General features: G+C 53.7%; 1 protein-coding gene across 1 annotated transcript; it reads left to right on the forward strand.

Moving 5' to 3' along the window:
• The first annotated feature begins 13,167 nt into the window (after positions 1–13,167).
• Positions 13,168–22,779, forward strand: LOC125098276 (glycosyl-phosphatidylinositol-anchored molecule-like protein). Its single transcript, XM_047726942.1, has 4 exons — positions 13,168–13,297; positions 15,241–15,326; positions 15,792–15,899; positions 22,283–22,779. Exons 2-4 carry the CDS (start codon positions 15,260–15,262, stop codon positions 22,576–22,578), a joined length of 471 nt encoding a protein of 156 aa, XP_047582898.1. The 5' UTR covers positions 13,168–13,297; positions 15,241–15,259; the 3' UTR covers positions 22,579–22,779.
• Positions 22,780–23,830: the final 1,051 nt, after the last annotated feature.

Raw genomic sequence — 23,830 nt, forward strand, 5'->3', positions numbered from 1 at the left:
CTCAGCAATCAGACAACAACAACAACAACAAATTTTTTAAAAAGGCATTTGAATCAGCAAAGAAGAAGTCAAACTCTCACTCTTTGCAGAGGACATGATACCCTATGTGAAAACCTAAAGGACTCCACTCCAAAACTACTAGAACCCATGCAAGAATTCAGTAAAGTGGCAGGATATACAATCAATGCACAGAAATCAGTTGCATTTCTATACACCAACAAGACAAAAGAAAGAGACATCAAAGAGTCAATCCCATTTACCATTGCACCCCAAACCATACAATACCTAGGAATAAATCTAACCAAAGAGGCAAAGAATCTGCACTCAGGAAACTAGAGAATACTCACGAAAGAAATTGAAGAAGACGCAAAGAAATGGAAAAACGTTCCGTGCTCATGTATTGGAAGAACGAATATTGTGAAAATGTCTATGCTACCTAGAGCAAAGGACAAATTCAGTACAATCACTATCAAAATACCATCAACGTTTTTCAAAGAAATGGAACAAGTAATCCTAAAATTTGTCTGGAACCAGAAAATAGCCAGAGGAATGTTGAAAAAGAAAACCAAAGCTGGTGGTACCACGATTCTGGACAATCAACTCTATTTCAAAGCTGTCATCATCAAGACAGTATGGCACTGGCACAAAAACAGACACATCGATCAATGAAGCAGAGTAGAGAGCCCAGAAATAGACCCTCAACTCAATGGTCAATTAATCTTGACAAAGAATGAAGGAAAGTCCAATGGAAAAGAGTCTCTTCAACAAATGGTGCTGGGAAAATTGGACGGCCACATGCAGAAGAATGAAACAGGACCGTTTCCTTACACCACACACAAAATTAGACTCCAAATGGATGAAAGACCTCAATGTGAGACAGGACTCCATCCAAATCCTTGAGGAGAACACACGCAGCCACCTCTTTGACCTCAGTTGCGGCAACTTCTTCCTAGACACGTCGCCAAAGGCAAGGGAAGCAAGGGCAAAAATGAACTGTTGGGACTTCATCAAGATAGAGTGCTTTTGCACAGCAAAGGAAACAGTCGACAAAACCAAATGACAACTGACACAATGGGAGAAGTTATTTGCCAATGACATATCAGATAAAGGGCTAGTATTTGAAATCTAGAAAGAACTTATCAAACTCAACACCCAAAGAACAAATAATCCAATCGAGAACTGGGCAGAAGACATGAACAGACATTTCTGCAAAGAAGACATCAAAATGGCCAGCAGATACACGAAAAAGTGCTCTACATCACTCGGCATCGGGGACATACAAATCAAAGCCACAATGAGATACCACCTCACACCAGTCAGAATGACTAAAATTAACCAGTCAGGAAAGGACAGGCGTTGGCAAGGATGCGGAGAAAGGGGATCCCGCCTACGCTGTTGGTGGGAGTGCAAGCTGGTGCAGCCACTCTGGAAAACAGTATGGAGGGTCCTCAAAAACTTGAAAATAGAGCCACCCGACGACCCTGCAATTGCACAACTGGGCATTTACCACAAAGATACAAATTTGCAGTGATCCAGAGAGTCACATGTACCCCAATGTATAGCAGCAATGTCCACAATAGCCAAACTATGGAAAGAGCTATCAACAGATGGATGGATAAAGAACATGTGGTATACGCATACAATGGAATATTATGCCTCCATCAGACAAGGAAATCCTGCCATTGCAACAATGTGGATGGAACTAGAGGGCAGTCAGAGAAAGAGAATTTTCATATAATCTCACTGGCATGTGGGATTTGAGAAACAGGGCGGAGAGTCATAGGGGAAGAGAGGAAAAAATGAAGCAAGACAAAAACCAGAGAGGGAGACACACCATAAGAGACTCTCTTGATCTCAGGAAATAAACACAGGGTTGCTGGAGTGGAGGGGGGGTGGGAGGGATGGGGTGGCTGGATGATGGACACCGGGGAGGGTATGTGCTATGGTGAGTGCTGTGAATTGTGTTAGACTGATGAATCACAGACCTGTACCCCTGAGTTGAATACAACATTATATGTTAACCTAAAAATATTACTTTGTATTCTGTATCTATTATTTGCAGTGTTTGACACCCCTGGTGGTCTCTTTCTACTTATTCCTTGTATCTTGTTTCCTTGTGTCTTTGTCTTCTTTTTTTTTTTAACTTAATTTTATTTTTCCAGTGTTTCAAGATTCACTGTTTATGCACCACACCCAGTGCTCCATGCAATCCGTGCCCTCCTTAATTCCCACCACCAGGCTCACCGATCCCCCACCTCCCTCCCCTCCAAAACCCTCAGTTTGTTTCTCAGAGTCCACAGTCGCTCATGCTTCATCTTCCCCTCTGATTTCCCCCAATTCATTTCTCCTTTCCTTCTCCTGATGTCCTCCACGTTATTCCTTATGCTCCACAAGTAAGTGAAACCACATGGCAATTGACTTTCTCTGCTTGACTTATTTCACTCAGCATCATCTCCTCCAGTCCCGTCCATGTTGATACAAAAGTTGGGTATTCGTCCTTCCTGTTGGCTGTGTAATATTCCATTGTGTATATGGACCACATCTTCTTTATCCCTTCATCTGTTGAAGGGCATCTTGCTCTTTCCACAGTTTGGCAGTTGTGGCCACTGCTGCTATGAACGTTGGGGTACAGACGGTCCTTCTTTTCACTACATCTGTATCCTGGGGGCAAATACCCAGTAGCGCAATTGCCGGGTCATAGGGTAGCTCTATCTTTAATTTTTTGAGGAATCTCCACAGTGTTCTCCAAAGTGGCTGCACCAACTTGCATTCCACCAACAGTGTAAGAGGGCTCCCTTTCTCCACATCCTCTCCGACACGTGTTTCCTGTCCTGTTAATTTTGGCCATTCTAACTGGCTTCAGGTGGTACCTCAATGTGGTTTTGACTTGAAATTCTGTGATGGCTAAAGATGATGAATATGTTTTCATGTGTCTGTAAGCCATTTCTAGGTCTCCTTTCGAGAAGTGCCTGTTCATGTCCTCCGTCCATTTTTTGACTTGATTATCTGTTCTGTGTGTGTTGAGTTTGAGGAGCTCTTTATAGATCTTAGCTATCAGCCCTTTGTCTGTAGGGCGAATTTGCGAATATCTTCTCCCATTCCGTGGGTTGTCTCTTTGTTTTATTGACTGTTTCCTTTGCTGTGTGTTAGGTCCATTATTAAACGAAACGAGACTGAGACAAAGTGAAAGTTATTCAAAGCTTTGTTTTATGATAAGTATTAGAAATCAGATTGATTGGCCAGGGGAACGAGACTGAAACAAACTTAAAGTTATGCAAGGCTCTATTCCATGCCAAGCATTAGAAGTCAGACTGACCGGCCAGGGCCGTCTCTGGGGAGAGCAACCGCCCCCAGCTTTCAGGCTCAAGAATCGACTGACTGACCGGTCAGGGCCGCCTCCGAAGAGGGCGACCCCTCCCCATCTTACAGGCTACCTTATGTTGGGTGAAACTGCAACCCATATCTTGGTATCTCAACCCACTGGGTTTGTGTGTCTCTTGCTGATTGGCTAGTTCCATCTGGTCTGGCGACGTGTTATTCAAGATTACCCCACACCAGGAACCGTTACAAACAGCACTTTCTGGGAAGGCTTAGTCAGTTAACACATTCAGTGTGAATAATAAGATCGTCGCCCTTCCCAAGATGGAGTCATTTAGGTTTGGGCAAGACCTTCTCACTGTTACAAACAGTACTTCACACTGATCAGATGTTCCGTCTGGCCTGACTCGTGCTTGTATTCTGGGCTCTATTATCAGGAACTAGCCGACTACATTTTACTGGTTTCCCGGACTTGTTTCTAAGTAAGTTTCTCTGGGGGACTGGAGGGAGGGAGTCAGTTTAAGTTTACTGCACAAACAACAAAGTGGCTATTTACCCAAGATGGAGTCGCTCTGGCTAAATAGGTCCTTACACTGTGCAGAAGGTTTTTACCTTGATGAAGTCCTAAAAATTCATTTTCACTTTTGTTTCCTTTGCCTTTGGAGACATGTCTTGAAAGAAGTTGCTGTGGTCGATGTCAAAGAGGTCACTGCCTATGTTCTCCTCTAGGATTTTGATGGATTCCCTGCCTCACGTTGAGGTCTCCCATCCATTTCGAGTTTATCATTGTGTGTGGTGTAAGAGAATGGTTGCGTTTCATTCTATACGTAGCAATGCAACTTTCCAGGCACCACTTGTTCTTTTTTAAAAGATTTTATTTATTTATTTGACAGACAGAGATCACAAGCTGGCAGAGAGACAGGCAGAGAGAGAGGAAGAGAAGCAGGCTCCCTGCCGAGCCGAGAGCCCAATGTGGGTCTTGATGCCAGGACCCTGGGATCATGACCCGAGCCAAAGGCAGAGGCTTTAACCCACTGAGCCACCCAGGCGCCCCATCCCAGCACCATTTATTGAAGAGACTGCCTTTTTCCCACTGGGTATTTTTTCCTCCTTTGTCAAAGATTATTTGACCACAGAGTTGCGGGTCCATATCTGGACTCTCTATTCTGTTCCATTGGTCTATGTGTCTGTTTTTGTGCCAGTGCCACGCTGTCTTGGGGATCACAGTTTTGTAGTAAAGTTTGAAATCAGGCAACGTGATTCCCCCAGCTTGGTTTTTCTTTTCCAACATTTCCCTAGCGACTCAGAGTTGTTTCTGGCTCCATACAAATTCTAGGATTGTTTGTTCCAGCGCTTTGAAAAATGCCGGTGGAATTTTGATCAGGATGGCATTCAAAGTATAGATTGCTCTGGGCAGTATAGACATTTTCACCATGTTTATTCTTCTGATCCATGAGCATGGAATGCTTTTCCATCTTTTTGTGTCCTTTCAATTTCTTTCATGAGTGTTCTATAGTTCCTCGGGTACAGATCCTTTACCTCTTTGGTTAGGTTGACTCCAAGGTATCTTATAATTCTTGGTATTAGAGTAAATGGAATTGATTCTCTAATTTTCCTTTCTATGGCTTCATTGTTAGTGTATAAGAAAGGAATTGATTTCTGTGCATTGATTTTGTATCCTGCCCCATTACTGAATGGCTGTATGAGCTCTAGAAGTTTGGGGGTGGAGGCTTTTGGGTTTTCCATAGAAAGTATCAGTGTCAACTGTGAAGAGAGAGCGTTTGAGTTCTTCTTTGCCAATTTGAGTACCTTTTATTTCTCTTTGTTGTCTGACTGCTGTTGCTAGGACTTCTAGTGCTATGTTGAGCAACAATGGTGAGAGTGGGTATCCTTGTCATGTTCCTGATCTCAAAGGGAGGGCTGTCAGTTTTGTCCCACTGAGAAGGATAGTTGGTAAATTTTAGTATTTTAGCAGATATTCAGGAGATAATACTGGAAAGGTCATATGAATTCTGAGTTTTGGTATTTGTTTTACGTTTCGGGTAGGTAACGTTTGTTAAATGATTGAAATTTCCTACTACTCTGGAATTTTTAGAAAATCATGTTATGTGAATGTAGACAATCATAGGGTTCTTACCCGATATCCTCAGATGAGAGTACGCGACACCCTGTGTAACATGGAACCGTCCTCCCCTTGCTGGAGGAAGCCGAACTTTCTCATACCCTACCCGTTACCTTAATCTGCTCAGGCTTCATTAGCTACCATATCTCTCTCGTTCACAGTTACGTTGGCCCCCGGCCTTCTTGGGCTACTGATGCCTTGTGGTCGTACCCATTCTGTACAAAGGAGGAGGCAGTGGAAGGTTTCTAAGTGCTTGGAACAGAATGACGTTTCAGACAGATGGACAGGTCGTTCAAAGACGCAGAGGCTGCAGAGAGCCTGCATGTTCAGGAACGTGCCAGCAGCTGCACGTGTGTCAATCAGGGGACGGGTCCCTGGCAGCCTCCGATGGGCAAGATTTGAAGCCTCGACTCCCGAGCTCCTCCCATGGGCCCTCGTGTGACCCACCAAGTCCAGACATCAGAGAAGAGGGACGGGCAGCTCATGGAGCTTCAGAGAGTTTTCTTCCCCTTGGAAGATGGCTTCCTAGACTCAAAGTGACCCTCAGACTCTCGTTTTTCTAGGTCTGAAAGCCAACACAGAGGCGCTGAGGCTCCCGGGCGTGCGTGTTCTAGCAGGGGGGGATCGGCCACCTGGCAGCTGCCGCCTCGCCCGAACCCACACCGCCCACTCCCCAGGCCGCCCACTCCCCAGGCCGTGCTCCCAGGAGCAGCGGCACTCAGCAAGGGGAGGCTACCCGGCCCTGCTGCCGGCTGCTGGACCCACATTCCCGACGATGGACGAAGGCACGTGGGCACACCTGTGAGCCCACACACCTGTGCTGGGTGCTGGGCAAAGTCCAAGTTCACTGCCCAGAATTTCTCCTGTTCCATCTGCCAGAGTCTGGGTGGAGGAGCCCAGAGAGAGCAGCTGTGGTCTGCTCTGCCATCGGAGCAGGGCTGTCCCTGGATGCTGTCCCCCACCCCATGCTCAGTCCTTCACTCCTGGGGGTCCCACGCCCAGCTCCTCCTGTCTTCCCGCTGGCCCGGGGTCCTCCCAAGGCCAGAAGCATCTGAGCACTACTCTCCCTGGGTACCACTAGGGCTCCCCTCCACCAGGACCGAAGCCCTCAAAGGCCAAGAGGAGGAAAGCGCGGCAGCAACGAAGAGTTACAAGGCCTGTGTTCAAAGAGAACCCTTGTAAATAAGATCACTGTCACGGGGCTGGACTTGCTCCGAAGGCAAGCTACGGGCCAGGCCCACTGGACGTGGTCCCCACCCAGCTCCCCTCACGCCCCTCGAAAGTCAGACCGTGAGTTAGTCGGCGGAAAGCAAGTTTGATGCAACGGGTTCCAGGCATCGGGAGCAAGTGCGCTTCCTCCGTGCCACGCTCCAGAAGGCAGGGCCCGACGCATGCTCCGTGGCTCCGGGCAGCCTGAGGTCCTTGAGCCCACAGGACGGGGTCGGGAAGAGCACCAGCCAAACACGGCTGCTCCCTGCGACGCTTGTGCTCCCGGCTCGTCTGTACACTGGGTCGGGGAGGTGCGTCTCCTCTCCATTGCATAACATCCCACGACAGCTCCCTGCGTACAGAAAGGTGTAGGCTTTAAGAGGACAAAGGTCTTGGCTATCCGATCCAACGAGTCACCCACCGGCTCCAACGAGTCGCTCAATGCTTTGAGCAAAACATAGGCTCCTAGGCCTCAGCATGTCACTAACAGGGAGCCCAGGCCTTGGTAACCACGGGACTCACTCGGGAGCTGGGACTCTTGCTTATCCGGGCCACGGCCCAGGGCTCAGCTCTGGACTGTCAGTGAGCCACCAGCCAGGGCCCCAGGCTGTCGCCAAGCACCTCTCAGGGGCAGCATGGCTCCGCGCTGGTGGCCGGGCATCTTCTGGCTTCCCCTCGTCTTCAGTTCCTCGTGCCATTCACTCTTCCCTAGGAGCCTGTGAAGTCTGCCATGGGTCGAGCGCGGGTCCTCAGCCTCCACTCTGCACCCCACACGTTTCCGGTTCCTGGGCAGGACCGCCGGAAGTGGCTGCCACGCTGCGTCTGAGTTCCCGAGTCCTGACCTCACTCTGCTCCCTGGTGCTGGGCCTCCAGACTCCTCTTCGGTGGGGGAGCATCGTGTGGCCAGAAGTTCTTGGGTGATTTGCCCGCAACAGAACGATGGTCGGCAAACATTTCAAGCATACGCCTTCGTTCCCGAACATATGGTGCGCTCACACCCCTGATTATGTAGCTCTCTTGTAGAAGCTACTCCCCGCGGGACAGGTGAAATTATTACAGCTTCATTTTTCACTTAACATTGAATACGATTCGAATGACTCAGTCAGTGGAGCGTCCGACTCTTGGTTTCAGCTCAGGGTGATCTTCGGGTCCTACGACCAGCCTGGCATTGGGCTCCACGCTCAGTGGGGAGTCGGCTTGGGACTCTTTCTCCCTCTGCCCCTCCCCTGCAGGGACCCCTCTTTCTCTCTCTCTCTTTCTCTCTCCAGGGTAGATACACACATTTGTGTAAAAACAGAAACAAATACACCTCGACCACTTTCTTCCTGCACCCCACTATTTCCCCTGGTCCAACTCTTTGTGGTCTGCCGTATGTCGGCACTGGCCTTCCAAAAGCTGCTCTCCTCTGCCACTGGGTTTCGGTCCTGACGCCTCAGGACGTTGCTCTCCAATTTAAAAGTCACTTTTATATTAGTTATGTATTAGTTATTCCCTGTTGAGACAAACTGGACAGACCCTAATTCCTGTTAGCATTTACTGACTTGCCTATGAACCCCAGGAGAAGCCGAGATCCTTACTCATGGCAACAGAGTAACTCAGTTAACTCAGAGTAACTCAGGGCACAGTTTGTTTCCCGGGTGCAGCGGAAGCTGTTCTCTGCCTCACATAGATGACACCTCAGTGTTCTATCTGGAGGGAGGGAAAAAAACGAAGTGGATAGTTACAGTCCCCATCCTGTCAGATGAACACCCACCACCATCATTTCCCTCCTCCAAGTGGGTCTGGAGTGCTTTGTCTTCCCTCCTGGGCTTCCCTCCTCTTCCCCCAGGCTGTGCCTTGGTCACACACCCACACCCAGACACACGGCATGGACATGTCCACACAGAGACACACACCAGTGCACACGGACACCCGAACTACCTCCCTGCCCACCCATGCTTTCCCACAGAAGAACCCTCCCCACGCTCACACGCGCACACGAGCACACAAGCACACGCACCTGCACACGCTTGTAGGCACATTCACACACATGCACACACACACGCACACACTTGGCATCTCACATGCGGCAGCTCAGCAGATTTGCCATGTGCTCTCCCGGCACTTCCCACTCTCCTTCTTGGGCCACCGAACCTCCTCCAGCACCAGCTGCACCATCCTCGATCCCTCTAGGCCCTGCGCCCTGCCCCCTGTGCAGTAGCCCGCTGTTGGGTCTGTATTAGGGCAGGACATGCTCCCGGGAGAGAAGCTGGTCACCATCTCGCTGCTGCTCCCGTTCTCTGACACAGCCCTGGAAGGTCCCATGAGGACCAGGCCAGGCGTGGCTCCCATCATGACATCTCCCAGGAAGGCAGTCTGACGGGACACCGAGGAGACAGCAGGGTGCTAGGGAAGACACCAGGATTCCAGCCACTCCTGCCTGTCTTTGGCTGGGGAGCGAGCCCCAAGATGAGAGACTCTCCCATGAGGTGTCCAAATCCGCAAGCTGGCTGTCCTGACCATCTCTTGCTCCTTGATGCTTCTACTTTCCACTGCCCAGAACCACCTGGGGCCCTGGCAGTGTCCATTATGGGTGGCCCCGCCATGTTTGCGACTCAACACATGCTGGCCTGCCTTCTTCTCCCAGTCAGGAGGCTGAGCGGCCCAACTTAGCTATTTGTTGACATCTGTCTCCACGCATGGCAGGTCCATGACCAGGATCGTCATTTCCAGCGATGCCTGATCCTGGACACAAGGAGCAGGACCACGTGCTCAGCTCTGTGGCCCCAGGGTCAGGCCTAACTGCCTATGGGACCAGGGGTCCAGGGTCCGGGGAGGGAGTGTGGTCTCTCCGGGAGGGTGGACACCTACTGACACATTCCATCGTCTGGTAACCCAGTTTACGGCCCACCACCCATGCCAACCCGATCCCAGGTCCAGCCACGCTCACCCTCACCATCCACTCCAGACCCTCCTGCTTCCTGACACTAACCGCGCCCACGGCCCACCCCACTCGCTATAGCCACCGAGCCTAGGCCTCGCCCTATGGGCCCACACACCGGTTAGTAGGCAAGTTAAGCCATTGACGTTTATTGAGATGATTGGTATGTTGGGTGTGAAATCCCTCAGAGTCACTCTCTGCTTTAGATTATTACGTATATTAATCATAATACAAACTCGACTGATTCTTTGTGTGATGCGTTGTCCCTGTTCTTTTTAATATTCCTCTGGATGGTTCGACTTTCCATCTCTGTTTCCGTTTTACCTTACACTCCGGGTTCCTGAAACAGCTTTCTTTCTCCACGTTTTCCTATGTGACTGTTCACTCCCGGCTGTCACGCTTCAGTGGTGCCCCTTCGTTCCTGCTGATCGCCAGGATTAATAACGGCCATTCCGTGTAACCAGTGAGCCTGTTCTCCTTGACTCTCTCTTCTTACCCCATTCTGTAGTCCCATGACCTCTGCTTCCTCTGCACTGACAGAGGAAGGCTGGAGTATTTAGCCCTACATCGTAGGAGCTTGGGGTCATCACTCCCAAAATTAAACACCTGCCAAACTGGAAACCAACCACATTTCGTAGCCCCTCAGAAAACTGAGGTCACCGAAGTGACAGTCCCAAATCCGCTGAGCCTGGGGGACCCTGCCCAGCCCACAGGGAAACACGCTTACCTGGAGCAGAAGCTGCTGGAGCTGTAAACCGGGAGGAGCTCTTACACGCAATTTTGACAACGTGCCGGAGGCTGGTGTGAGCAGCAGTCCTCGGGAATCTCCCGTTCTCACAAGAGTCCGCATCCAGCCCCCAGCACTTGGCCACCAAGCCCTTTCTTTTGCTTTTGGAAGGACAACTGCTGAAAGTGCCACCAAACACAACCTCCGCCCTAGGAGCAATGCACAGGAAAGATGCGAGCTACGACAGGAGACAAAAGCAAGGACACTCAAGAATGTGAACCCCAAGGAAGCAGAGCTGCAGCCAACATTACAGCGTCCAACCCCAGGCCAGGTAGCACGAATCCTCATGCCCAAGGCCTATTTACAGCAGTTCCTGCTAACCAGCTCCACACGTCAGCTTTCAACCAGAATTACAAGATGTGCCAAAGCCAAGAAAACGGTTTTGAGGAGGGAAAGCACACATGAGGACAAGACCTATGTAACAGATATATCACAGTCATTAGAGAGGGAGGTGACAGGACTAGGATTGGGACACGAAGAACACCAGTGGAAAATGCAGATGACACGCGAGAACACATACATAATGTGAGCATAGAGATGAAAACTCTGAGAGTCAAATGGAAATGCTGGAAGCCAAAACCAGTGTGGCAGAGATGACGAAGGCTGGAGAGGGCCCATCAGTGGATTCGAGACACGTTCGGAAAGACTCGGTGAGTTTGAAGACGGGTCAGTAGAAATCTCCCCAGCCGAAAAACAAAGCCAAAAAACCATGAGAAAACAGAATGGCATATCCAAGAACGGTGGGAAGGTGATGTGAAATAACATACACGTAGTTGGAAGACCAAAAGGAAGAGGACAGAACGCCACAGAAGAATCGCCTGACATATTAACGGCTAAGGCCTTTCCAATGCTACCCAGAGACATCACTGGCAAGACTCTGGAAGCTTAGAGAACACTACGCTTACCACCACCACAACGAACAAGATGAACACACACACAGGCACACACAGAGACATTTCACCTACGCCTAAGCGTGTTCAAGTCACAGAAAATCAGAGAACACTTTAAGGAACCCGTGCAAAGGAAACAGCAGGGGAATTACAGTGCACTTCACGTCAGAAACCATGCAAGCCAAAGGAGTGTAACGAAACCTGTCACGGGTTGGAAGACAGATCGCGCCAACCTAGAATCCCATACCCGGAGGAATTATCCTTCGAGGTACAGCAGAGCACAGCTTTGAAAAAGCACATAACGTGTAACCTCCATTTCCTCCACTATTGATTGATCCTTCCTTGACTATTGAGTGGATGACAAAATACATCCCACACGTTTGCGGTATAAACTCCCGTCTCCTTTACAATTCCCAGTAACCGACACGGAAAACGTACATTAAAAGAACTGCAAAGATGATGTAGTTATCGGCATGTCCTACACAGCCACACCTTTCCAACACCACAGATGCACCGGCGGTGCCGTCGCTCCCTGCACATCAGCAGCGAGAACAGCTCCTCGGGAGGGTCAGCGTCCACCAGCCACCCGCACGTGCCTCCCGGCGCCTCTCCCCACCGGCCCCTGCATCCCCACGCAGCAGGGCCCCAAGCTGCTCCACGCAGGGACTGGGGACAGTAGGCCTTTCCCAGCATGAAGGCTCTGTCACTTCTGCCTTCGTCTTGAGGAAAGTCACCCTGCCTGCTCTCCGTCAGGCAGCGCTCCGCCCAGACAGCCAGGTCCTGGGGCCGCCTCCACCCGGAGCTCGCCCGAGGTCCCTGTGCCCCCAGATGCTTCTCCTGAGGTAGCCCTTGACCGGACCCTCAGGAGCAGCTTGGGAAAGTGCCAGAACACTGTCCATCCAGGTACTCCGGCTCCTACCAGCGGTCGTGACGAGCGTCTTCCGGGAAGGGGTGACGAGTGTGGAACATGCCAGAAGCCTCACTTGCGCGGAGGCTGCAGTGTGACCCAGGAACCTTCTGCCACGCCCACCCGACCCCTCTCCTCCCTGCGGAATCAGTTGGCCCGAAGTGTGGGTGCGGAGGGGCTGGGACCCCCGCAGCTAAGCCCACACCCGGGCCCTCTGCTCCCGGATGGCCCCCGGCCCCGGGCAGTGCCTGCCCTCGCAGCGAGGTCTCGCGGCTAGTCGTGGAGGTTTCGCGTCCACAAGGGCCGGGGGAACTCAGAGTCGCTTCTTCCGAGGAGCAGCGCCGAGCAGAAGTGAGTCCCCGGGGGGACACGGGGGGCTCTGCCACGTTCGCCAGCTCACACCCCCGCACCCCCGCAGCTCCCTCCCCCAGCACTCCCGGGAGAGGACCGCAGGTGTTTGGGACAGCGTGGGAATGACAAAGGGACAAAACGCCGCCCGACACGGACGGCCCCAAGGGCGGGCAGAGGAAAGGCAGCCCCGGCAGCCCGTGAGGAGAGGGCCGAGCGCGGCGGCGCAGGCTCTGCTCCGCGTCCGCGAGTCCAGGAGGACGAGACCAAGCTCCACCGCGGCCAGTGGCCCGAAAGGAGGAAGCGCGGATCCAGGGCCGAAACGCTCTCCGAGGGTCCCGCGGGGCTGCGACCCCCGGACAGAGGGACGCCCCCCCCCCCCCCCCGCGCCCACCCCGGCCGCGCCCAGGACCTCCGGACCCCAACCTGCCACCGCTCCCCTCCCCCGTCCCAGAGACACCCAACCTTCTGTCAGCGACGCTCGTGCTGCGGGCCTGCGACGAAAGTCCCCGGAAACCTCTGGAACGTTTCGTGCCTCCCGGCTCTGTGAGGGCGGGGCCTTCGGTGCCTGCCGAACCTTCTGGAATCCCGCGCATCTGCGAGCGCATGCGCACGTGCGTGCGCGCGCAGGGCCCCATGGGAGTTGGGCGCACCCGCGGAGACGGCCGCTGGGTCGCGCTCCAGCTGTGGGACGTGCGACTGTGGTGCGGAGGGTCGTGTCGCTCAGCTGCTGCGGCTGTGCCTCGAGCCCCGCTGTGCCCGCGGCCTCAGGCCCCGAAGCCCAGGGCTCCAGAAGGTTCTCTGTGGTCGTCGAGGGTCGGGTGTGGAAGGTGGGCTGAGAGAGCCGGCCGGCGGGTGGGAGCGGGAAGGGACTGCGGGGGCGGAGGCGGGGGCGGTAGGCAGGCCCTGCGCACGGCCAGGAGTGGCTGCCATAGAGGGGGCGTCCTCGCAGGGTGGGGACAGCAGCGGGGGCTGCGCCGGGCAGGCCGGGAAGGTTCTCCCCCAGGCGAGGCGGGCCGTGTGCACCGGCGGCCCCGCCCCCAGCGGGGGCTCCCCCGGACGGGCGGCCGCTCCCCCTCAGCCAGGTGCTCCCTCGCACACCGGCCGCCTCTCCTCCAACAACCGCCCCCGCTCCCTGACAGGCAGGCGCTGCCCTCAGACAGGCGCTCCTCCCTGCAGCAGGCGGCCGCTCCCTCAGGCAGCTGCTCCCTGTGCCCCACACGGCGACGTCCACCTCGGCCAAGCGCTCACACACGCCCCCCATAGGGGGCCACCATCCCCTGCCACAAGGTGTTTCCCCCCTGCAGAGACAGCGGCCCCCCACAGCCAGGGGGTGTCACCAGACAGGTGGTCGCGCCCCCGCAGCCAGGCGCTCCCCGCTGGGACAGGCGGCCCCTCTCCCGTGCTCGCCCCCCCACGACCGGCAGCCGCTTCCTTGGGCAGATGCTTCCCCCCCAGACAGTGGCCCCGCGCAGACGGCCGCGCCCCTGCCCGACAGGCGGGTTGGTCCCCACAGGGGCTCCCCCACCCCACCCCTGCTCAGGCAGGGACGCGCCCTCAGGAAGGCCGCGACCGCCTGTCAGGAAGGGCATCTCCCCACACACAGGTGGACGCCCTTCATGCGGGTGGCCAGCCGCCCTCAGGAAGGCGGCCCCGCACCCCTGCCCCTCAGGAAGGCGGCCCCGATGCCCCCACACCCCTTCCCCAGCCCCTCACGCAGGTGCTTCCCCTCGGGCAGGCGCCAACTCTCACCCTCAGCCTGTCACCTCTCGCCTCAGCGCAGAGCCCCCCCCCACCCCGCTCTCAGGCAGGTGGCCTCCCCCACGCTCAGGGACGGCCCCAGTCAGGCCGGTGCCAGGCGGCCCCCAGTCAGGCTCCCCGTCCCGCAGGACACACCTCCTGCCCCATGCAGTGAGGCGTCCCCTGAGCACCGAGGACTGGTCCTGACCCTGAAAAGGCAGGTGGGGCCTCCGGGGAGACAAGCTGCGGGGCAGGGCACGAGGGTTCCTGCAGGACCCCGGGCACGCGCAGGTCGGGGCGCGGGTCGGGCCCCAGGGGAGCCTGGGGCACAGGCAGGCGCTGCTCGTGCCTGGGGGGCCGCCCTGGAGCAGAGGGCCAGGGTCCGGGCTCAGCTGTGGGGGGGCCCCAGGCGCTCTGTGGGGGGGGCCCCACGTCGGGGCCACCTCATTCCGCAGAGGCGGGGTGGGGGGGAACGTTCCTGGGGCACACTGTGGCCAGTGTGCAAGGAGGCTTCTGGCATCTTCCATGCTGTAGTCACACCCTGCCCCCCACGTTTGTCCAGATGCTGGCGGGAGCAGGAAATAGCCAGGTGGACAGCGTTCTGGCACTTTCCCCAGGTTGCTCTTGAGATCGACGGGTGCATAAGGAGGAGCATCTGGGGGCACAGGGGACCTCGGGCGAACTCCAGGTGGAGGCGGCCCCAGGACCTGGCTGTCTGGGCGGAGCGCTGCCTGGGGGCGAGCAGGCGGCATGACTTTTTCCTGCTGGGAAAGGCCAAGCCCCAGTCCCCTCGCGTGGAGCAGCTTGGGCCCTGCTGGGCGGGGGTGCAGGGGCAGGTGGGGAGAGGAGCCCAGAGGCGTGAGCAGGTGTGTGCTGCCCCTCCCTCAGGAGCCCGGCTCCCTGCCCCCCTGGCTCCTACACACACGCCGCGGGGGGGGGGGGGGGGGCTCTGTGCACTCGGAGCTTGCTGACATGCGACCTGCATCTCCTCGCCTGTAGGTTCGAGCTCCTGCAGGAGATGATGCTCCTCTGCGCCTTGCTCCTAGCCGGCGGCTGGCCATTGGTCATGGCTTCAGGTCAACATTGTGAGTATATCGAGTCTCTCAGGAATGGGATAAGCATTTACTATGATATCCTGATCGGAGAAGGGGTTCGAGTGGGAATTTCTGTCATTTTAGCCAGCAGAGACCTTTGTCATCAGTGCAGACTGTGGATACGGGGTGGAACTGGGTGTCCCTGAGCTAGGAGACCTCCAGGCCCTTCCTCATCTGGAGCAGGCAGGGGTGGCTGAGTCCAGCAGCCTCTGGGAGGGCGCGGGCCTTTTATGACTCTCAAGCTTCCTTGGGCAGATGAGGCTTATCTGCAGAGCGCAGGGTTCCCCCGCTTGGCGTCTGGGAACAGGAACAGGCCCCGGCTTCTGCGGAGAAGCTCATGCTGCCACAGCAGAGCGGCCTTCAAGGCAGGGGGAGGGTCAGCTTCCAAGGGAGGGCGCAGCCGGCCGGTAATGGGGCAGAGACGCGCGAGCCTGATGCCGCTGAGTCTTCCCTCAGGGCCCTACAACATGAGATGCTATGACTGTTGGACCATCAACAACTTCTACTGTTCACGATCTATCTTGTGTCCCTTAAATTTGAGGCGCTGCCTGACAATCTCTGTTCGTAAGTATCTGTCTGTCCTTCCTATGCCTTATGTAGAGTCCATTACAGGGAGCAAGTCCAGTCGGTTCTTTCTCTGCACCCAGTCCCCGGCCCTTGGCCCGCCCTGCCCCATCCTGGGAGCACATCCCAGGCACTAGGCTCAGCCCAGCAAAGGGCAGTGCGCACCATCGTGGAGAGCCCCATAATCTGGCGGGGCGGGCTGCAGTGTACGCATGTCCTGAGCTGTCTCGTGGGCTCGGGGGTGGCTGCTTCTCTAGGGCTCCAGCCCCTGGCAGGCCCAGTCGTGTGTGTTGACAGCCCTGTGTAACCTGGTGGCTCCTCGTGGCCCATTTGATTCTGGTCGTTGCCAGAGGCTTCCAGATAAGCAGACCCAGGAAGTGGACACGGCATGGCCGTGTCAGGGCAACACCTACCTCACGCAGATGCCAAGACCAAGTGTGGGCTCAGGCAGAAGAGTCAGGCAGTCGGGACCTTCCAGCACGCTCTCGCCTCTCACTCAGAGGCTCTCGGGCCCTGAGAAAGGCGCCCCACTCCCCAGGGCCCTAAGCTGAGCAACGTGAAGCACCGGGGGCCAGTGACCACTTGTCACCCCAGAAAGACTCCACACACATGCCCCAGGGGTTCTGGGCAACGGTGCCAGCGCTGTCGGTGGGGAAAGACCGCCTCTTCAAGTGCATCGGGCAAAAATTCATCTTCAGCTAAACCTCAACTGGGATTCAAAAATTCCCTCCGAAGGACCACGGGCTAAGTGTAAAAGGTACAATCTATGACTTTCAGCAAGAGAGCGCGCCGAGGAGAACATCGTTGGCGTCGGGGGCTAAGCAAAGAGGACCTGGCCTGGCCGCCAGAGCGGGACCCACAGAAGGGAATTGGTGGTGTGGGACGCCCAGCGATGAGAAGCGCTTCTAGGCGGAAGGCCCTGTTCGGAGGATGGAAAGGCAGGCTACGGACGGGAGGACAAGCATGCAGACCGCATACCCAACAAAAGACCGCTGTCCCGAGCACACACAGAGCTCTCGCAGTTCAACAGCAAAAATGCAGCCCCTCCTGCTAGAACGAGGCCAAAGACATGAAGAGATATTTCACCGACGCGGAGTCACACGTAGCAGATAAACCCATGAACAGATTTTCAACATCTTGGGCCACTGGCAAAATGAACATTGACACACACAGTTAGGCGTCCTGAATCCGAGTGGTCAAAGTAGAAGAGAGTGACCACCCCAAATGCTGGCCAGGACGGTAAAGAAACCAGATTCTCACACAGCGCCAGTGACCGTGAAGACTGGGGCAGCCGAGACGGGGTCCGGTTTCTTACAAACTGAACGCGCAGCTACTCTCCGTGCCCGGAATGGCACTTCTGAGGGTTTCCCCAGAGTAACTAAGTAAAACGGCACGGCTGTTCATAGCAGATGAATGTGCAACACGCCCGGCCGGGGAGCATCCCGGCTGTTCTGCAGTGAGTAAAGGGTACAGAAGCCATGGGACGGCCGCCCTGCGGGTGCTCCCGCCAGTAAAGAGGAGCAGGTACCGATCCGCCAGCCTGAGCGAACGTCTGGGGCTTCTGCGGAACGAGGGAGGGTGAACCCCAGAGGTGACGGTCCGTGGTCCCGGTTGAGGCCGTGCTCGAAATGACCAACTTAGAGACGCGGACCCCAGGTTAGTTCTGCGCGCGTGCGAACGAGGGTCCGTGGCTGGTACCTGGGTGGCAAAGACGTCAGTGCGTCCGTCTGAGGGAGGAGTGCGGCGATACAACTGTTCTCTGTCCTGACCATTTTGAAAGCCAGTGCCCTGGCTGTGACAGCGCGCTGTGCTCTTGCCAAATGTTCCTTTGCAAGTGACTGAGCAACGCTACACAGGAGCTTTCTGTATTTCATGCGAGTGCTTTGAATATGCAGTTGTTGTCCTTTCTGATGGAGGCATCATACTCCATAGTGTATATGGACCACATCTTCCTTATCCATTCGTCCGTTGAAGGGCATCTCGGTTCTTTCCACAGTTTGGCGACCGTGGCCATTGCTGCTATAAACACTGGGGTACAGATGGCCCTTCTTTTCACTACATCTATATCTTTGGGGGTAAATAGCCAGTAGCGCAATTGCAGGGTCATAGGGAAGCTCTATTTTTAATTTCTTGAGGAATCTCCACACTGTTCTCCAAAGAGGCTGCACCAGCTTGCATTCCCATCAACAGTGGAAGAGGGTTCCCCTTTCTCCACATCCTCTCCAACACACGTTGTTTCCTGTCTTGCTAATTTTGGCCATTCTAACTGGTGTAAGGTGGTATCTCAGTGTGGTTTTGATTTGAATCTCCCTGATGGCTAGTGCTGATGAACATTTTTTCATGCGTCTGATAGCCATTTGTGTGTCTTCATTGGAGAAGTGTCTGTTCATATCTTCTGCCCATTTTTTTATATGATTGTCTGTTTTGTGTGTGTTGAGTTTGAGGAGTTCTTTATAGATCCTGGATATCAACCTTTGTCTGTACTGTCATTTGCAAATATCTTCTCCCATTCCGTGGGTTGCCTCTTTGTTTTGTTGACTGTTTCCTTTGCTGTGCAGAAGCTTTGGATCTTGATGAAGTCCCGAAAGTTCATCTTCGCTTTTGTTTCCTTTGCCTTTGGAGACATATCTTGAAAGAAGTTGCTGTGGCTGATATCGAAGAGGTTACTGCCTATGTCCTCTAGGATTCTGATGGATTCCTGCCTCACGTTGAAGTCTTTTATCCATTTCGAGTTTATCTTTGTGTACGGTGGAAGAGAATGGCCGAGTTTCATTTTTCTGCGTATAGCTGTCCAGTTTTCCCAGACCCATTTATTGAAGAGACTGTCTTTTTTTCCACTGTATATTTTTTCCTGTTTTGTCGAAGATTATTTGACCATAGAGTTGAGGGTCCATATCTGGGCTCTCTACTCTGTTCCACTGGTCTATGTGTCTGTTTTTATGCCAGTACCATGCTGTCTTGGTGATCACAGCTTTGTAGTAAAGCTTGAAATCAGGTAACGTGATGCCCCCAGTTTTATTTTTGTTTTTCAACATTTCCTTAGCGATTCGGGATCTCTTCTGGTTCCATACAAATTTTAGGATTATTTGCTCCAGCTCTTTGAAAAATACCGGTGGAATTTTGGTTGGAATGGCATTAAAAGTATAGATTGCTCTAGGCAGTATAGACATTTTAACAATGTTTATTCTTCCGATCCAAGAGCATGGAATGGTCTTCCATCTTTTTGTGTCTTCTTCAATTTCTTTCATGAGTGTTCTGTAGTTCCTCGAGTACAGATCCTTTACCTCTTTGGTTAGGTTTATTCCCAGGTATCTTATGGTTCTTGGTGCTATAGTAAATGGAATCGATTCTCTAATTTCCCTTAGCAGAAAAGCAATTAAAAATCTACGTGGTTAGATGGTGAAGCCAAGTAGACGTAATGTGGCTGTTCTCCCCAAATTAATCTAAGAATGTCCTGCTCCAGTCAGAGTCTGAGTGGGTCAGTGTGTGTGTGTGTGTGTGTGTGTGTGTGTGTGTGTCTGTTCACAGACGTGCAAGTTGAACCAAATACTGGGATGTTATGGAATTCTGAAGGGCAGGAGTGCGCGAGGCAATCTTGTGGGAGAGGAGGAAAACTGGAGGATGGCGCTCTTAACTCGCAAGATGATTTATACCATTTTGTCAATCCAGACAGTCTGATGTTGGTGTCAAGGTTGAAGAATAGACCTTTAGAGGGGGAAGGAGATCTCAGGTGTGTCTGGTTTCATGCCTTCTGACGACTTTGGCCCTGCAGGTTTAGGGAAAGACTCTTGTCTGCGCTCACAGCTGGTGGGAGATGGGACCTTAGTCACCGTATGTACTTTACACCAAAGAAGCAGCTTCGGGTGTCTTGTGGATCTCCTTGTAAATACAAAAAGAGCAAGGGGGTCGTGGGCATTTATCCAAAGAATAGTGATCCGAAGGGGCACATGCACCCCAATGTTTATAGCAGCAGTGTCCACAATCCCCGAAATAGGGAAAGTGCCCAGAGAATGCATAGAGATGGCGTGTGTGTGTGTGTGTGTGTGTGTGTGTGTACACATAATGGAGTATTACTCAGCCATCAAAAGAATGAATCTTGCCATTTGCAATGACATGCATACAACTAGAGGGTATTATGCTCAGAGAAATGAGTCACTCAGAGAGACAAATGCCACATGATTTTACTGATATGTGGAATTTAAGAAACAAAACAGATGAATGTAGGGGAAGGGAAGGAAAAACAAAATAAGCTGAAAGCCGAGAGGGAGATAAACCATATGAGACTCTTAATTGCAGGAGATAAGCTGAGGGTTCCTGGAGGTGAGGGATGGGGACAGGGTGACTGGACGATGGGCATTAAGGAGGCCGCTGGCCGGAACGAGCACTGGCTGTGATTCGCACCTGATGAATCGTGGGGTTCTACATCTGACACTCGTAATACCGTAGACGTTCCCTGATTTGGATTTAATGAAGATAAATTTTAAGACGTCAGCTGAAGGAAAACATAGAACTATATCTTTGTATCCTTGGATAATTATGAACTTAAGAAAAGTGAACAATATCGTGCTGGTCTCATGTGGCCAAAGTGGCAAGTGTGATTACATAAAAACTTACCACTTCTGCCCCCAAGAAGACACTGCGGAGACAGTGAAAATGATGCCAGAGATGAAGAGAGAGCACTTGAAGGCGCTCTGCTGAGGGGCTGTACCCGGCGTATAAAATGACCTTCGTCCTACAGATCAACAGTTGAACAAGCAGATCACTGCTAGAAATTCGAGAAAAACGGCTTGAAGGATGTTACCATAAGATGATACCCACATGGGCAGTAAGTCTACACAAAGAAGCTCAACATCATCGTTTGTGGTGGAAACGCCAGTCTAAGCCTTGATGCGGCACCCCAAAGGCAATGGTTCGGCATTCACAAACGCCCAGTCACGGGTGGCAAGACGTCGAAGCGTCCACCACCCTGTGGAGCGTGAATAGGTACGACGGGCCTGGCAACGTGTTCAGCAGCATCTGCTGCAGCCATGCGTCCGCACCCTAAGGACGCGGCATTATCAGCTCTAAAGAATCCTGCACGCTCGCCTCCGGATGAGGCCCAGAATATCCCTTGCCATGCTCCTTGGGGATAGACAAGAGCCAGAAACAGCCCTGACGCCTGTCTCGCATGTGCCGTGGCACAGTCAGCGGGGAAGCACACAGCTACCGAGCAGGCAGGATACAACAGGGGCCGCGGCAGGGCTGGGTTTCCCAAACACGAAGCAGGCAGGAGGAGCCAGACACCAAAACGACAATGCAGGAGTCCGTAATCACAATGTCCAACAACAGCAACAAAGTTCAAGGACGGACGAAGTTGACACACAGGCTTACACGCCGAGACACTTCCTATCTTTGGCGTTGGCTGCTCGTCATGCCTGATGGAGGAAGAAAAGCATGAATGAGGGTTTTCATCCAGTTCTGTTTCTGGACTTTGACGCTGCCTATATTGTTACGAACTCTTCCTGGAAACCCCCTCGGCGGCCGACTTAGGATTCTGCGCTCCACAGGACGGTACGGAACTTTCAAGAGTCCTTCATGTGGCAAAGAAAGAAAACAAGTGCCTGGAGCCGGTGGTTCGTTCCTTCTCCGTAACCCCGGAGCCGTGAACGGCACATCAACTGCGGCCAAGTCCCAGGAAACAAGTCGCGGGTCAACACGGGTCCCCGGGGGCAGGCTCATGTGCGAGAGCCGAGGACTCGAACTCAAGGGCTCGCGAAGGAGGCCTCAGAGGGAGCCTGGCTCCAGCGGCACTGGCTGGCCGAGGCTGTTGGGCGTGCCCGCCACTGAGGTGATCACAGTCACTGTGGGACCCTCGTTGGGACAGAGCGTCCAGTCTGTGCTGGGGAGCAGGTTGGCACTAAGCGTGCATCGCCAGTTTCTGTGTTGGGCCAAGAGCTGGGAACATCTGGCCGAGGGGCCGCTCCAACTGCAGAAAATCAGGTGAGGCCACACTTGCGGGGCGCTCCACGCCAGGGGCTGTGTGATCCTGTGGGACACGAGCCACGGTATTTCTAGAGCCCTGGGAGTCTTAGCGCAAGTAACGAGCCGGGCATGTCACGCGTGCGGCTCGTGCCAAGGTGCCCAGCGACTATCGGGGAGAGCCCGAGGCAGAGGTGAGGTGGCGTGCGGACAGAAAAACGTTTCCAGGAGAAGCTGTTCAAGGAGGAAACAGAACCTCTAGAGGCCTCACTTGGACGTTCTTTACCAGCGAAGAATTCTAGGCAACGGAGAAGCTTTTGCGGATGTAGAAGGTGGGCGCGGCGCTAGTTAGACTGGGTGAGGTGTGCGTTGATACTCGCAAGCAGAAAGCCTGAAATCAATGATTTTCATGTCTGTATCTCTAGGTTTGAATGAACGGGAACTCCTTGTTTACAAGAACTGTACGAGCAACTGCACGTTCGTGTATCCATCCGAAGTACCCCCTGAAGCTCCGAGATCCAAATTTTTCAGAACTAATAGTTTCTATTTTGTTCGTTGTTGTAACACTATTAATTGCAATGAGGGAGGAACACTTTCTCTGGAGAAGGATATCACCCTGGAGCATGCAATTGAGGAGACTCTGTCAGGGACCGGGCGCTTGGGGGAGTCAGCATTTTTCCTGGGTGCTGCCTCCATCCTAGTCAGCAAGGCACTGACGTGAGAAGCCCTCGTGGAGGGTCTGCCCCCCCCCCCATTCCTCAGAGCAAGTTCACGATCCATCCCTCCCTCGTGAGCCAGGGGACCCTGACCCACATGGCTTCCAGGTGGCGGGTTACCCCTTTGCAGCCTAGTTGGAGAGAGAAATAAAGAGCATCGTTGTTTGGACCCTGCTGCCCTGGAGGTTTCTTTGTGGCTTTAGCGTTCGATCCGTTTGTTCCTCTTCAGTCATCATCTCACAAGTAGACCAAAGCCTCTGCCACTCCGGCTCACGGGGATCGAGTGTTTGAGTGAAAAGCAGAACGGTTAGTGGGGACAGCGCACGTGTCAGCTGGCAGCGCCGTCCCAGCTGTGCTCAGACCACAGGGAGCTGAGGCCCCCTGAGACCCCATGCTTCCCTCTCAGGGCGGGACGGTGGTGGCAGGAGGGCTCTTGGCCATAAGGTAGCACGCGGCCCACAGTGCCTGACGTTAGAGACTGTGCCGGTGCCTTCGCGCGGGTCAGTGAGCCAAGACCTGCATGAAGCGCCGTCCTCCGTCACAATGGCACCTGTCGTCACGCCAGCGAGAGAAGGTCTCCTCAGATGCTGACGTCAGAGAGGGGTAAGGGGCTCAGAGCCAGCAGCTGAGCGCCTTGAAACGGCAGGGAGACTTCTGGGCGGTGCTGTCATCCTCATTGTGCCCGGGGTCTGTGTCAGGAAAGCGACGTGAAGGGAGCACAAGAGCTATACCTACTTTGGCCTCGAGCTCTCCTTCTCTAAACTGGATTTGAAATTAGGTAAGCTTCACATGACAGAAAATGCATCATTTCAAAGAGTGTAATTCACTGTTTTTTACCATATTCACCATACTGTGCAGCCGTCCCCACCACCTAATTCCAGAACACTTGGCAACCCAAAGGGACACCCTGCTTCAACAAACAGCCAGTCACTCGGACCTCTCCTGTGAGACCGGCAAATATTTCTGCACGAGAGTGGAACAGTGTTTGCAAACAGAGTGAGACGTCATGTCAGCAGCGGCGACTGTGCCACAATTGTCAGCTGCGTGCTCTCCAAGGGCACCACGACAGCCTACGGCACCACCCCTCCCTCCCTCTCCTGCCACGGAGCTCAGATTAGGACCCCTCACGACCAGTCATGAGACCGATCCAGGTTCAGTCTTTCCTCTCCTAGAAAGTATAATCTCAAACATGTGAAAATGAAAACGCATGCCTGCGCTGGCAGAAAGGACAGGACATCTTTAAAATACGGAAATGAG

Source organism: Lutra lutra, chromosome 4 (genome assembly GCF_902655055.1).
Source record: "Lutra lutra chromosome 4, mLutLut1.2, whole genome shotgun sequence".
Lineage (NCBI taxonomy): Eukaryota > Metazoa > Chordata > Mammalia > Carnivora > Mustelidae > Lutra > Lutra lutra.

What these genes read in the sequence shown, in the direction of transcription:
- LOC125098276 (XM_047726942.1), top strand. Translation starts at nt 15,260, where the DNA reads ATGATGCTCCTCTGCGCCTTGCTCCTAGCCGGCGGCTGGCCATTGGTC. An exon ending in CATGGCTTCAGGTCAACATT is followed by an intron (nt 15,327 to 15,791) that starts GTGAGTATATCG and finishes GTCTTCCCTCAG; the next exon opens with GGCCCTACAACATGAGATGC. An exon ending in CTGCCTGACAATCTCTGTTC is followed by an intron (nt 15,900 to 22,282) that starts GTAAGTATCTGT and finishes CTGTATCTCTAG; the next exon opens with GTTTGAATGAACGGGAACTC.